This window comes from Babylonia areolata, chromosome 27, assembly GCF_041734735.1.
Source record: "Babylonia areolata isolate BAREFJ2019XMU chromosome 27, ASM4173473v1, whole genome shotgun sequence".
In the NCBI taxonomy this organism is placed as follows: Eukaryota; Metazoa; Mollusca; class Gastropoda; order Neogastropoda; family Buccinidae; genus Babylonia; species Babylonia areolata.
Window position 1 is genome coordinate 8,206,724 of NC_134902.1, and position 14,544 is coordinate 8,221,267.

A 14,544-nucleotide genomic window follows, 5' to 3' on the forward strand; every position below is an offset into this window, starting at 1 on the left:
GAAGATAAGCCGCATCATTATATAAGCCGCAGAGGTTGAAGCTGGGGTAAAAAGTCGCTGCTTATAGACCAAACTTTACGGTCAATTATTCAAGTCAGTTTCATGTCATTAAAAGAATACAAGGAAAATGAAAATTAGCTTGTGGGTAACATTATAGCATGATATAGGACAATATTAAAATTGTTGTTGTGTTTCTCATGTGAATCATAGTTCAAAGAGTTTTGCACCTCTCATTGTTCTCCATTTTCTGCCTGTAGTATCATGAATGATCTGAATGATTTTGTTTTTATGGACGAATTGCTTATTACTGAAGTGATCATACACAGACTGGAAGGATTAGATGCTGTAAACCAATGCTGGTATAACTTGCGTTTCAGCATCATCCAAACATCATCAGAATGCAGGATGTTTAGAAATGCATCCAGAAAGCGTTTACTGAACCTGATTTTATAGAATTACTGTTCGATTTGTTCACATGTGTTGACACTAAAGTTTAAGTTGTTAGAAATAAAGTACTTACAGGGAATGGTGAAATGTAGGTGAATTCATTATGATGGTATAATGTCAGGTATTATGGTGGTATGATGTCACATATTATGACAGTAGTATGATGTCAAGAATTATGACGGTAATATGATGTCAGTTATTATGGTGGTGTGATGTCAAGTATTATGACAGTATGATGTCAGGTATTATGACAGTATGATGTCAAGTATTATGGTGGTATGATGTCAAGTATTATAACAGTATGATGTCAAGTATTATAACAGTATGATGTCAAGCATTACAATGGCATGATGTCAAGCATTACGACGGTATAATGTAAAGTATTATGACGCTATGATATCAAGTATATCTTGTCAAATGTACGCCTAAACTCATCATTGCTGTGCACTGCTAGCACATTATGCCTTTGATACTATCATGTCTGTGCTGGCATCAATGTTTTTCACAGCATCATTCATGTTGCTGAAGCCTGATGGAAAGCTGGCTGTGAAGAGTGGTGCTGACAAGGGCAGTGTGTTGCAGGGGGCCATCACATGATACAGAGTGTGGGGGAGTGGCTGGACAGTCTGGGGCTGGGTCAGTATGAAAACACCCTGGTGGCCAACGGCTTTGATGACACCGACTTCTTGGTAATGCATGGAAAGTGTTCTGTGTGTGTGTGTGTGTGTGTGTGTGTGTGTGTGTGTGTTTGAAGGTGTGTGTGTGTGTGTTTGAAGATGTGTGGGCATTGTTAGAGATGTTACACTGTTGTTGTTTTTTTAAAAATGATATATTAAGCGAGTTTGTATTTTCAGTTTCTTAACTATTATATTTCTCTAATTTATCCATACCACATGTAGTGTTAAATGTATTTTGAGCTGCAGGGTATGCGTTATATTCACATTATTGTTATTATTATTATTATATTATTATTATTATTATTATTTACGTGCATTTTTGTGTAATCACAATCAGTTGACAGAGGGTTATGACCACTGTCCTTTGCGACTGGATGGTGCAAGCATGTTTTGAATCGAGAAACCATCTGAGCATTAGATATACTGGCTGTATGTGTTTTTAGATTAAAGCTTGTTTTTAAAAGCATTATTAGCCCTGATGAATCTACATTGATTTGACTGATCAGACAGGTCTCTTATATTATTTCAGTAAAAAGATGTAGTTTGTAAAAAGGAGTGAAGCTTGGTAGATAATACTGGGATCGAGGGTGGAATCCATGTGTGATCTCTAGCTATTGTATGTCTTGAAAGCATCGGAGAGAGTACATGCACGCACAAGGAATGGACTGCACAAATATCAGCAGAGTTCTGTTTTCTCCGTGGCTTTCCCAGTTTTCCTTCAGAGATGACTTCTGTCTCTGCCAGACTTTGCTGCAGGTCTGAGATAGCTGCTAGGAAACTGCCAAACACTGTAATAATAGAAGAAAAAAAAAGTTTGAAAAGGAAAACAAGGAAAAAAACAAGTGGTGGGCACTTCATTAAAAACAAGTGTTAATTTTTATTTTGAAACATTGTAGTTTTGAATACAGATAGTAGACCGGTTTATATCTGAAGCAGCTTTTGTTTTCTTTGAAAAGTGTGAAAGTATAGTACTGCCAAACGTCAAGGCTGTTTTGCACACACAGATAACCTGATGGCAAAGAATTAGAAATTCAGTTGGAACTGGCTGAATCTTTTTCAGAATCCTCAACATTTCTCAGATAAGCAGCCAAGAAAAAATCACAAATGATATGTTTATTTTGGGTAATTCTTTTCCTCCTAACTTTTCATGGAAAAATATTCGAAATTATGAAGATACATACCATTTTCATTCAAAGGGAAATAACTGCCGCTAAAGAATGACAAAGGAGCGGTCGAACGAGTGAGTTGCATACCTTGAATTGAGTATTCTGAGGTGGCGTTTCCACATGGAAGGCTACAATCGTTCTTCTTATGAAGCAGCCTGTCACAAAAGTTTGAGAGAAAACTTTCTTTCAGTTTAATTTTGGACATTGATTTGGACAATCTTGGTTTTGAAGCAAGTCTTTGTAACCATGTCAACAGGATTCTTTTACATTTAGGGAAATTCAGATTGCCTTAACTCTGTCTATACTAAGGTACCCTATAGCATACCTCATGCGCATACCACTTTGTTACTGTGGTATGCTATAGCGTACCACAAGTTTAAAAATTTGTAGTTCATTGGTTAACAGATTTGTGTGAAACTAAACAGCACAGCTCTGTTCTACAGTAACCCAAAAGTGCACCTGTACTTTTATTGTGGCTGAAAATGCCTTTGTTTGAGTACAATACATGCAATCGTACAGTCACCCTTCTCGCTCGCTCACTTGACAAGATGGTGTCACCGTCAACTTCAGCAAGTACTGTGCCTCAAAATGAATGCAAACTGATTCTATGGTGGATATCCACTGTGCATATGTATTTGCCCATTCAGTTGCTACAATTAGGAAGTCTCTATGGTTACAAAAGACCACCTTTGTAAAATTTCTCTTATATGAGAAAAACTGACCCCTTTTATGTCAGTTGTGAAAAACACAGATTTTTTTCAAAATATGATAAATCAGTCAATAATTAAGTGAGTGCTTTGAAACTTTGCGAAATGTTAGCCCATTCTATTCTTTGTATCATCACAAAACTTCACCGCTGTATGTAATTGCATTTAAAATTTTTTTTTTATAGATATTTTTCTTGTAACAGAAACAAACGGCCAGTACAGAGAGTATAATGAAGGAAGTCATCAGGCAGTATAAAATGAGTTAATTATTGATGACCAGTACGTGTGCGCATGCATGAATGTCTTGATCTCAGTTTTCTTGCTGTGTCCCTGTTTCACTTCTTGGTGTATCATATCTGTATGGGAGATGAGTGTAACTCTTTCATTCTTCCTTTTCCGTTTCCTTTTCCCCCTATTTAATTGAAAAAAAAAAATTCTTGTGTTTTTCTGCGTATTTTTACCTGGGGCTGTATTCAAAGTAAAACTTATTTTGCCTTCAGGCAAGTTACTTTTGACATGGTACTGACCCGCGGGTACTGTTTAACGTGAAGGATAAGTTATCTTCGTATTCAAGACGCGCTGTGTGCACAGGCAGCTAGCCCATCGTCTATACTTGAAAATCCCGGTGATTCCCTTCTGCACATGCTCCCAGTTTTACTTTTCACAGCACTGCAATTCAGAGCATTGTCGGGAGAGTTCGCAAAGCGTGCTATCCACTAAGCATGCCTGTTTTCCCTTGAAACCCCCCCAAAAAAACAATGCTACAAAAGGATCGGCCATATTTACCTTTGCTTCATGGGCAGTCACCCTTTGCAGGCAGTAAGGATAAATTGCCTTCGGGTTTGTAGACCAGCAGGTGTGGTCTTGAATTCCTGATATTGCTTAACCTCTGGCAGTTTGCCTTGTTTCAGGCAGATTTCCCGCAGGTACATATTTACCTGCAGGCACGAATGTCTCTTGAATACGGCCCCTGAAAGGTGACTATCTGTTGTACTGCAGGGTGGTTCCATAGTTGAGGGCCAAGACCTAGCCGACATAGGGATCACCAATGAGGACCACCGCACAGCCATTGTGAATGCTGCACAACGCTTACCACCTGTTCAGCCCATTGGTGAGGGGTGTCGCTGTGTGTGTGTGTGTGTGTGTGTGTGTGTGTGTGGTGTGTGTGTGTGTGTGCTCTATGTCGTTACTTGTTATCTGTTTGCGCTATGCACCATACTATATTATTGTTTCTTTGGTATTTCTTTTGGATTTTTCTACAGAATTTTGCCAGAAACAACCCTTTTGTCTCTGTGGGTTCTTTTACGTGTGCTAAGTGCATGCTGCACATGGGACCTCAGTTTATCATCTCATCCAGATGGCTAGCGTCCAGACCACCACTCAAGGTCCAGTGGAGGGGGAGAAAATATTGACAACTGAGCCATGATTCGAACCAGCGCGCTCAGATTCTCTCACTTCGTAGGTGGACGCGTTACCTCTAGGCCAACACTCTACTGTAGTATTAGTAGTGATAGTAGTAGCAGTAGTATTGTTATTATTATCATTATCATTGTTATTGCTGTCATTGTTGTTGTCATAATGCTGATGGTGTGCAGACCAGCGCATGTTGCCAGAGTCAGTGTCCAAGTGGCTGGACACGCTGCGGCTGGGTCAGTACCTGGACACCTTTGTGTCACACAAGTACAACACCATGCTGCGCGTCATCAAGCTGTGGGAGCTGGAGCTCAGCACGGTCAGTACAACTCCACCCCCATCCCCCACCCCCCTATGCCCCCCCATGACCCACCCCCACTGTCCTTTTACTTGTAATATGTTGAGTATCCAGCTGAATGCCTAACTTATATCAGAGACTGACGTAAGCTTACATTTGGTGTCATTTGTATTTGTATTTCTTTTTATCACAACAGATTTCTCTGTGTGAAATTCGGGCTGCTCTCCCCAGGGAGAGCGCATCACCACACTGCAGCACCACCCATTTCTTTGTATTTTTTCCTGCTTGCAGTTTTATTTGTTTTTCCTATCTTACCATGTCAGACTGATGCAAACCAGGCCTATCTGTTGGCTCCTCTCGGCCAAAATTGTTGTTTGTTGTGGCTTTCCGGGACATTTTTGTCTCCAGATTCATATATCTAGCATCGTTTGCGTTGGTTTGTGACATTTTAGTCGGTGTTTTGTTTTGTGAAATTCATCTTGCTCTTCTCCTCTTCTAACTATAGTGTCCCACGGTCGTGAACTTCTCATTTGGGGCCAACAGCAAAGTGAGAGCTGTATGGTAACAGTTTCTCTACTGCAAATGGAATTCATTTCCAGCTAAGTCGTTTGTGAAGGACTTTGACTCTCAAACAAGGAGGAAGACTGCACTGACTCTTAGTGCTGCAGTCTGTGGGGGCTAGTTGGCCTTTGGGATCAATCCCCAGTGCTCACTGTCCTAAAACCCTAAAGCCCTCTTTGCTGAGAGAGAGGAGATGCAACTCTCCACTAGAATCAAATTCTCACCCAGATAGTCATGACAGTAGTTGCCTCCTTTGCAGTTCTGGTGGTCATAGTCGGACATGACTGACTTTCATACATGCAAAGTTGAATTCATCTATTGGCTGACACTGTTTAAGCAAAGTTATTCAAGGCTGGGGTCTTGTCCTGTCTCTTGGACATGTCACATCTCTAACAGGTCATCAGGTCAGCCTGACCCCTGGTAGTGCCCCTGCCCCGAAGCTTTCTGATCATGCATTGCTGTGTCCCTGACACCTTGAACATGGAAAGGGCTCTTGGGTCCCTGGGATGTTCTGAAAAGCTGTAGAACAAACACATAAAAAGAGTCGCAAGCCTTGAATAACTTAATGGTGTGAGCAAATGTGCCAATAAACTCAGCTGTGCATGTGTGATAGTTGTGTCCAACTATGACCATCAGAACTGCAAAGATTGCAGCTACTGTCTCAAGTATCTTGACTATCAGAACTGCAAAGAATGCAGCTACTGTCTCAACTATCTTGACTATCAGAACTGCAAAGAATGCAGCTACTGTCTCAAGTATCTGGGCTAGGATCCTGTATCAGTGCTTCAGTCTGACATAGGATCACATGCCATGAAAAGAAATTGTTTTCCTTTAACCACTTCCTTGTCCAGAAACCTAAATGCATTTGACTATGCCTTTGTATGTGTTTACTGTTGCAGTTTTAATTAGAATGTGCAGCATTAGAGTGTATTGAATTGTATAATTTGAGTGATCTATAACGTAGTGTGGCCTTACAGATTTATGTTGAAAGAGTCCTTGGGACCCTCAGTGTATCTTATCAGAATCCCTGCTGCTTACCACTAGAAAAGACTTTTTAATATTTGATTGACTGCAGTAATTAACCACATTGATTAAGCAGGTTGAGATGAATGAATTAGACATTAAACATGCAGGTAATGTGTCTTGGCATGCACATGTGTACAGGGGTCTCCAGCACTGACATGTCCAACAGGGTCTGTCGCCAGTTAAGAAAAAGCTGGAATTGTTGATGCTGTAGTTTGAAGCAACTGGTACATTGAACAGTGAGTCATGTCTTCTAATGAGAAGAATGCAGCTCCACATAAGTACCCTATTTTCAGGTCAAAACATGTTTCAGATTGTTGGTGTATTCCCTGACTTACGTGATGTAGCAGTTGAACCCTGAACCCTGTGTGTTTCAGGTGCTGGACATCTCCTCGGTGGGCCACAGGAAACGCATCCTGGCCTCATTAGGGGACAGACGACACCTGGAGCACCAGCCCTCAGTCAGCCCTGTAGGTATCCACATCACGTGTGTGTGTGTGTGTGTGTGTGTGTGTATGTGTGTGTGTGTGTGTGTGTGTGTGTGTGTGTGCCCCTTGGTATCAGCATGTCATAACACACCACACAAAACATTCAGGAACTGTAGGATTGGACTATTTCAAGTGAGAGTTAAGGAAACATTTTGGAATCGCAGCATTTTAATAAAGAAAACATCTAGGAACTGTACGAGTTAGATATTTTAAATGAGTGTTAAGAAAACATTTAGGAACTGTATGAGTTAAATATTTTAAATGAGAGTTAAGAAAACATTTAAGAACTGTATAAGTAAGATACTTTTAATGAGGGTTTGAAAAACATACAAGAACCGTATGATTGATATTTCAAGTCAAAATTAATGTTCAGTTGAAAACATAGTAATCAGAATTGTTCTAACTTGTGCCGCTTTTGAATGCAGAGTTGTGATCTTTGACAAAAGTCTCAATGCAGTCAGAGTATACTGAATCCTTGATCAGCCTTGTCTCAGAACAGTGTTCCTTGCCAAAATACGCCAAGTGACAATATTCTTTACAAGCGGTTCATTAAAAGGCTTAACACAGATGATTTTACAATACAGTATGAACAGTTGGATATAAAAAGTGTGAACGTAAATGAAATTTTGGTGAAATCTGTGTGGACAACCTCTTTGGAATATCCAATTTCCTGTGGATAGATGGACCCATTGCAACACAACGCAATGCAATGCAATAACAACACAACACAATGCAACACAACACAACTCAGCACAACACAACTCAGCATAACACAGCATAACACAACACAAAAAAGCGCAGCACACCACAACACAATGCAGCATAGCACAGCACAACACAACGCAGCATAGCACAGCACAACACAACGCAGCACACCACAACACAACACAACGCAGCATAGCACAGCACAACACAACGCAGCACAATACAACACAACACAATGCAGCACAGTGCAACAAAACGCAACACTATGCGGCACAGTGCAATACAAAGCAACACAGCATAGCACAGCACAACACAGCACAGCATAAAGCAATGCAACACAACACAGCACAGCACAGCACACCGCACAGAGCAGTGCAACACAACACAGCACAGCACAGCACAACACAACACAACACAGAGCAATGCAACACAACACAACATAGCACAGCATAGCACAACACAGAGCAGTGCAACACAGCACAGCACAACACAACGCAGCACAGCACTGCACAGAGCAATGCAACAGAACACAGCACAGCACAACACAACACAGCACAGCACAGAGCAATGCAACACAACACAGCACAGCACAACACAACACAACACAGAGCAATGCAACACAACACAACATAGCACAGCACAGCACAACACAATGCAGCAAAGCACTGCACAGAGCAATGCAACACAACACAGCGCAGCACAGCACAACACAGAGCAATGCAACACAACATAGCACAGCACAACACAACACAGAGCAATGCAACACAACATAGCGCAGCACAGCACAACACAGAGCAATGCAACACAACACAGCGCAGCACAGCACAACACAGAGCAATGCAACACAACATAGCACAGCACAGCACAACACAGAGCAATGCAACACAACACAGCGCAGCACAGCACAACACAGAGCAATGCAACACAGCATAGCACAACACAACACAGTACAGAGCAATGCAACACAGCACAACACAGCATAGCACAACACAACACAACACAACACAACACAACACAACACAACACAACACAGAGCAATGCAACACAGCACAACACAGCATAGCACAACACAACACAACACAACACAACACAACACAACACAACACAACACAACACAACACAACACAACACAGCACAACACAGCATAGCACAACACAACACAACACAACACAACGCAACGCAACACAATGCAACACAACACAACACAACACAACACAACACAGCACAGAGCAATGCAACACAGCACAACACAGCATAGCACAACACAACACAACACAACACAACACAATGCAACACAACACAACACAACACAACACAACACAATGCAACACAACACAACACAACACAGTACAGAGCAATGCAACACAGCACAACACAGCATAGCACAACACAACACAACACAATGTAACACAACACAACACAACACAACACAGCACAGAGCAATGCAACACAGCACAGCACAGTACAGTACAGCACAGCACATTTTCAAGAACAACCCCCCCCCCCCCCCCAACACTCCCCACCCCCCAATACACCAACACAACACAACACAACACATCACATGACAGGAGGAGGCCACCTGTACCTGTTTATCTCCCCCTGCCATCAGGCACGGTCCTGGAGGAGGGAGAGTGAGGAGGACGAGCCACGGTCCCCCTTTGATCACATCAACCTGTACCGGGACTACACAGGTGTGAAGGCCCAGGTGTCTGACAGCGGGGAACCCAGCTCCCCTCAGCACGCCCCCCGCACAGCACCCGACAAGGCCGAGGAGAACGGGCCTGCCTCTCCTCAGGTGGGGACAACTGGCTGAACAGGCTTTCATTAAAAAAAAATGTTTTGTTTATCAGGGTTGGAGGCCCCATTTCAGTATGGTGTTGGGGATGGGCACTTCACTGATTTTTCTCACACCACCCAGGTGTGAACATGTCCATAACTTCCTTTTGGGGAAGATTCTTCTTCTTCTTCTTCTGCGTTTGTGGGCTGAAACTCCCACATTCATTCGTATATACGCGAGTGGGCTTTTACGTGTATGACTGTTTTTTAACCCACCATGTAGGCAACCATACTCCGCTTTCGGGAGTGTGCATGCTGTGTATGTTCTTGTTTCCATAACCCACCGAACGCTGACATGGATTACAGGATCTTTAACGTGCGTATTTGATCTTCTGCTTGCGTATACACATGAAGGGGGTTCATGCACTAGCAGGTCTGCACCTATGTTGACCTGGGAGATTGTAATAATCTCCACCCTTTACCCATCAGGCGCTGTCACCGTGATTCGAACCTTTGACCCTCAGATTGAAAGTCCAACACTTTAACCATTCGGCTATTGCGCCTGTTGGGGAAGATTAAAGTGGCAGAAGGAGAGGATGGGGCCCCACTTTCCTGTGTCGAGCCCTAGACTCTTTGGATATGAATTCACTGCCCTAGTGGCCGTAAAAGGCTGTGGGGCTTGTAACTCACTCTGGATGAATAGTTTTCTCCCTTGCTTTTCCCGACAGATGACCCGTTTGTTAGGGTTAGGGAAAAAATCACAAAAAATACTAAACATAAAGTTACTGAATGAAAATCGCTGTACTTGACCCACTGACCCCTCTCCTCGCGTCATGTGAACGCCCACCCCTCTCCCTCTTCACTGCTCTCAGAAGCTGAGTCACTATCAGTACCTTTTTGCTGGTAGCTTTCTTCACTGCATATACTTTATTCAATGTCTTCATCATCCTTGTCGATGTCGAAAGCTTCAGTTTGAAGCATTTCAGTCACTTCAGCAGCGGTAAAAGCCGCAGTCATGATCTAGTTTGCTCCAAAAATTTCCACTTGTATCGCCTGCGACGCTATTTTCAATATGTATGCAGATTAGCATGTCATGTGGGGTCCTGAACTCCCTGCCTCGCTGTGGAGTATGTTGTTACGGAATCTCATGAAGAAACTTTCCATTCGACCTTTGACACATTCGCAGTGCCTGGTGCAGCTGCGATTGTTATGCTACCCCATGAGGAAAATGTGGAAAAATTTTTAATTGTCGAAACCTCTATAGTGTTCCATCGTCCGGAAAGCTACCTTACGTCAGGAATGCTGTAGCGTTTTATTGTCCGGAGCGAGTCAACCATTATAATAGTTATGATAATTTTTATTGCTTTTTTGTTTTCTATTTATCAGTGTGATTCATTTTGTCATGACCACAGGATATGCATATCCTTCCTCCCCCCAACCCTTCTAAGATGTAGCGAATCACCTTAAGCCCTTAAACATGTACACATCAAGGCATGCAAGCAGCCAGAACCAAAGATTTGACACAGGAAAGTGGCTTTAACTTGAGGGAGTTCAGCTTGATTGATCCTTTGTCAGTTGATGGATCCCTGCCTCCCTGGTCCACATCTGTGGTGACAGTTCACTGCACTGTGCTCTGTGTGATGTCTGTTTGCTGCCCTCTCTGTGCTGTCTGCTCACTGCAGGCCAAGTGCTGCCTTTTGAACTTTTTAATATATTTTTTTAACCACTTTCTCTTGGATGCAGAGTGAGTATGATTTGCTTTGAATAAAGTGGGAAGAGTTTTTTTTCCCTTTGTGTTCCACAAGTATAGAAGAAATATGTGTGAAATTCGGGCTGCTCTCCCCAGGGAGAGCGCATCGCTACACTACAGCGCCACACATTTTTTGGTATTTTTTCCTGTGTGCAGTTTTATTTGTTTTTCTTATCAGAGTGGATTTTCTACAGAAAATGCTGCACACAGGACCTCAGTTTATTGTCTCATCCAAATGACTGGCATCCAGACCACCACTCAAGGTCCAGTGGAGGGGGGGAAAATATCGGCGGCTGAGCTGTGATTCGAACCAGCATGCTCAGATTCTCTCGCTTCCTAGGCGGACGTGTTACCTCTAGGCCATCATTCCACAGTGTCATCTTAGTGTCTTTGTAAAGTGTATAGTCCTCTGAATTTACATTTTACAGAAATATCAATAAATCAATGCAATGTGTGCAGGTGACGCGAGACAATCAGATCCACATCCGCCCTCCCCACCTGATGCACACAACGGGGTCCATCAAACAGTGGAGACATCGCCCGGAGGTCCTCATCAAGGGATGCTGCAATTACACTGCTCATGTGAGCTGCTTGTCCTGCCTCTCTGAATGAACGTTGGTGCTGCAGGTGTTCAGGGCTTCTGATCAGACATAGTGTTGGGGGTGTCAGGGACTCTGTTACCTGGCTTTAGTGTCAGTTTCAGTTTCTCAAGGAGGCGTCACTGCGTTCAGACAAATCCATATACTCCACACCACATCTGCTAAGCAGATTCCTGGCAGCAGCATGACCCAAAGTGCTTATCAGGCCTTGAGTGCATGCTTATTATATATTTATATAATATTGCCAGAGGACAGCACTCTTGTTCCCGTGGGTTCTTTTTCAGTGCATGCTGCACAGAGGACTTTGGTTTATCATCTCATCCAAAAGACTAGATGCTCAGTTTGATTTTCCAGTCAGACTTGGGAGAAAGGGTGAGAGCAGGATTCAAGTCCACACCCTCACAGACTCTCTGTATTGGCAGCTGAGCGTCTTAACCATTCTGCCACCTTCCTCCCATATCAGTTATAGAGGGTTCCAGAAGGTCACTCTAATGCTGCATATTCTGATCAAATCTGTGTTGCTGCATTCTTGCAAAGGCAGACATACGGTCTGGTTTTGTCATCTAGGTCTCTAGGTCCAAGGAGTGGTGAAGGGAAATAACTCTTCTTGGAAACTGACAGTCCTGGTGTCAGACTGAGTGTACAACATTTTCTTTCTTTTTTTTTTTTTTTTATCAGAAGCCCTGGTACATTGGAGTGAATTTTAACTGTGTATTTTTGTTCAGGAAAGTAGTCATGTGCATGTATCTCTGTGTGCATATGTGTGTGTATGCATGCGCACACTAAAATTTGTTTGTAAGTGTGCGTATGGAAATACAATCGTGGGAATGTGCTTTCAAAACTGTTCAGTGGTTATCGCAGTTATGTGTGCATGCAGATACATATTTGTGTGAATATATGAGGGCTTTGAATTAGTTGGTAAATTCCTTTTTTTACTGCAGTGAAATTTGACAGAAGTATAGCTGATGCGATAATGTGAGATTCTTGCTCAGTGTCTGTCTACACAGGGGAGATAAAAACAAAATTTCACAACACTAATGTGTAGTCTTGAGAGAGTTGTTTCCCTTACACCAGTCGATCCACATTTCATTTTTCAAAGGAAATACTAAATGACTACTGAGATGAATTATAGATAAGTAGCTGCTCATTTCCAATCTTTTTTTTTCTATCTTTTTCTTTTTCTCTTTCTTCTTAAGTCAGCTACTGCTCTTTCTCTGTTTCTGGACCTTACTCTTGGAATGAGCTCTTCTTCGCTTTGTCAAATCCTTGTACTCAACTCTTTGAGGTCAGCCCCTCATTTCCAAATTAGCTACCCCCCCCCCTCCTCACACCCTCCCATTCCCTTTGACCAACCCCTCCCCCATCCCTCTTTCCAGTTGACAGTTTCTCTAGCTTTCTCTAAATCATGGATGTATATGTTTTGGCTTTCATCCCCCAGAATCGTGAGTTACGCATGCATGTGGATGACTGTTGTTACAGTGCTCTGACTTGTCTCTGTACAAGATTCAGCGCTACATAGATTTTACTTCTCTTCTTCTTCTTTGTTTTCTTTATTATTTCTTTCTTTCTGTTCTTTTTTCTAGCAGACACAGTGATGTTGTGTCCCTGGGTTGATGCAGAGTTCCATTGCCTGTTTCAGTATCTGGGTTCCACGGTGGTCAAGGAGTTAAAAGGAGCCACTTCCACACAAGAGGGCATAGCTAAATTAAAGGTGGGTTTCCCTGATGTGTTTGTTTTTATATGTTAAGATTGTTTTCTTTTAAGTGTGTTTCTGTCCTCTCTGTTTATGAACATAAGATATGTGTCTAATGCGGATAATGTTTTTTTATTTTTTTTAAGAATTCATAATTGTTTTACCAGCTACCACAGTGAAATGGCTGGCATCTTGGAGTTTGTTGGTTGAAATCCTGTCAGAAGTATATATACAAGTGTGTATATATATGTGTACATGTTTATATATATATGTACATATATGTGTATATAGATGGGTAGATTTTGTTTTATGGAGGGAGTGGGGGGGTGCTGCCTCATCATCTGTACTGTTTCAGTGGTGTTACTCCCACACTGTTCATTACAAGTTCCCCATGCAGAGCCACACGTATAATGATCATCGTGGGATATTTAAGACTAGAATGGCACATGTCTGGAGCTGATTGTGCTGTGGATGTCAGCAACCTCACAGCTGCAGCTTTCAGAGAGTTGGTGAAATTCACTGAGGATGGCTGCAGGTGTTGGCTCTCTGAGGCCTGGTTGGTGCAGAGAAAGGCTGTGAACAGAAGATTAATGCTGACAGAGTGCCGTCCTGTCATGTTGTCTCAGACTTGATGTTCCTCACACAGGCCTACATTTCAATGTCCATTTTGTGATTTTTAGATGATACAACCTTTCTAGTTTTGTGGAGGGTGATGCTCATACAGGCTTACGTAGATTTTAATTCCTGTTTTAAGGTTCTGAAATGCTACAACCTCTTCAGCTTCTGACCCCAAGGAAAGTCATAGCTCACAGCATAGATAAGCAAAACACTATGAGTTGAATGTTTTGAAGAGTTTTTCTTTCTCGTGAATACAAATAGAACATAGTGTATTTGTAGCACTGGGTGGAAAGAAAGAGAATCACAAGTGTGTTGATGAAACTGACGCTGTGCTGGTGTGTGTCTGCAGCAAAGGCTAAGGCGAAAGTTACAGGTTAGTTAAGGTGCCTCCGTGTTGTGTTGAGTGTCCACTGTTGTGGTGGCTTTATGTTGTCCAAGCGGCCTCCTTGTGATGTGTGACCACACTGCTCCCTCACCCACCTTGTGGATGCACCAATGTTTAGTTACCATTGTTCATTGGTTTGCAAGTTTTCGCTACTGCCAGCATTATGTTTTAAAAACTTATAGTTTATTTGCTGCCATTTTTTGTTTTAGTTATCTGAAATGAAGGAACTTTTCAGTGT

General features: G+C 42.3%; 1 protein-coding gene across 6 annotated transcripts in view; it reads left to right on the forward strand.

Moving 5' to 3' along the window:
* Window positions 1-14,544, forward strand: part of LOC143301522 (uncharacterized) — a 169,358-nt gene that overhangs the window by 120,405 nt on the left and 34,409 nt on the right. For 5 of the 6 annotated variants that reach the window (XM_076615876.1, XM_076615879.1, XM_076615877.1 and 2 more), the window contains 8 exons: window positions 1,030-1,136; window positions 3,997-4,108; window positions 4,593-4,729; window positions 6,670-6,762; window positions 9,095-9,280; window positions 11,471-11,593; window positions 13,250-13,321; window positions 14,271-14,294. In XM_076615876.1, coding sequence (XP_076471991.1) covers window positions 1,030-1,136; window positions 3,997-4,108; window positions 4,593-4,729; window positions 6,670-6,762; window positions 9,095-9,280; window positions 11,471-11,593; window positions 13,250-13,321; window positions 14,271-14,294 — 854 coding nt within the window. The remainder of the gene's footprint in view (window positions 1-1,029; window positions 1,137-3,996; window positions 4,109-4,592; window positions 4,730-6,669; window positions 6,763-9,094; window positions 9,281-11,470; window positions 11,594-13,249; window positions 13,322-14,270; window positions 14,295-14,544) is intronic. The other variant, XM_076615880.1, reaches the window with a different exon arrangement.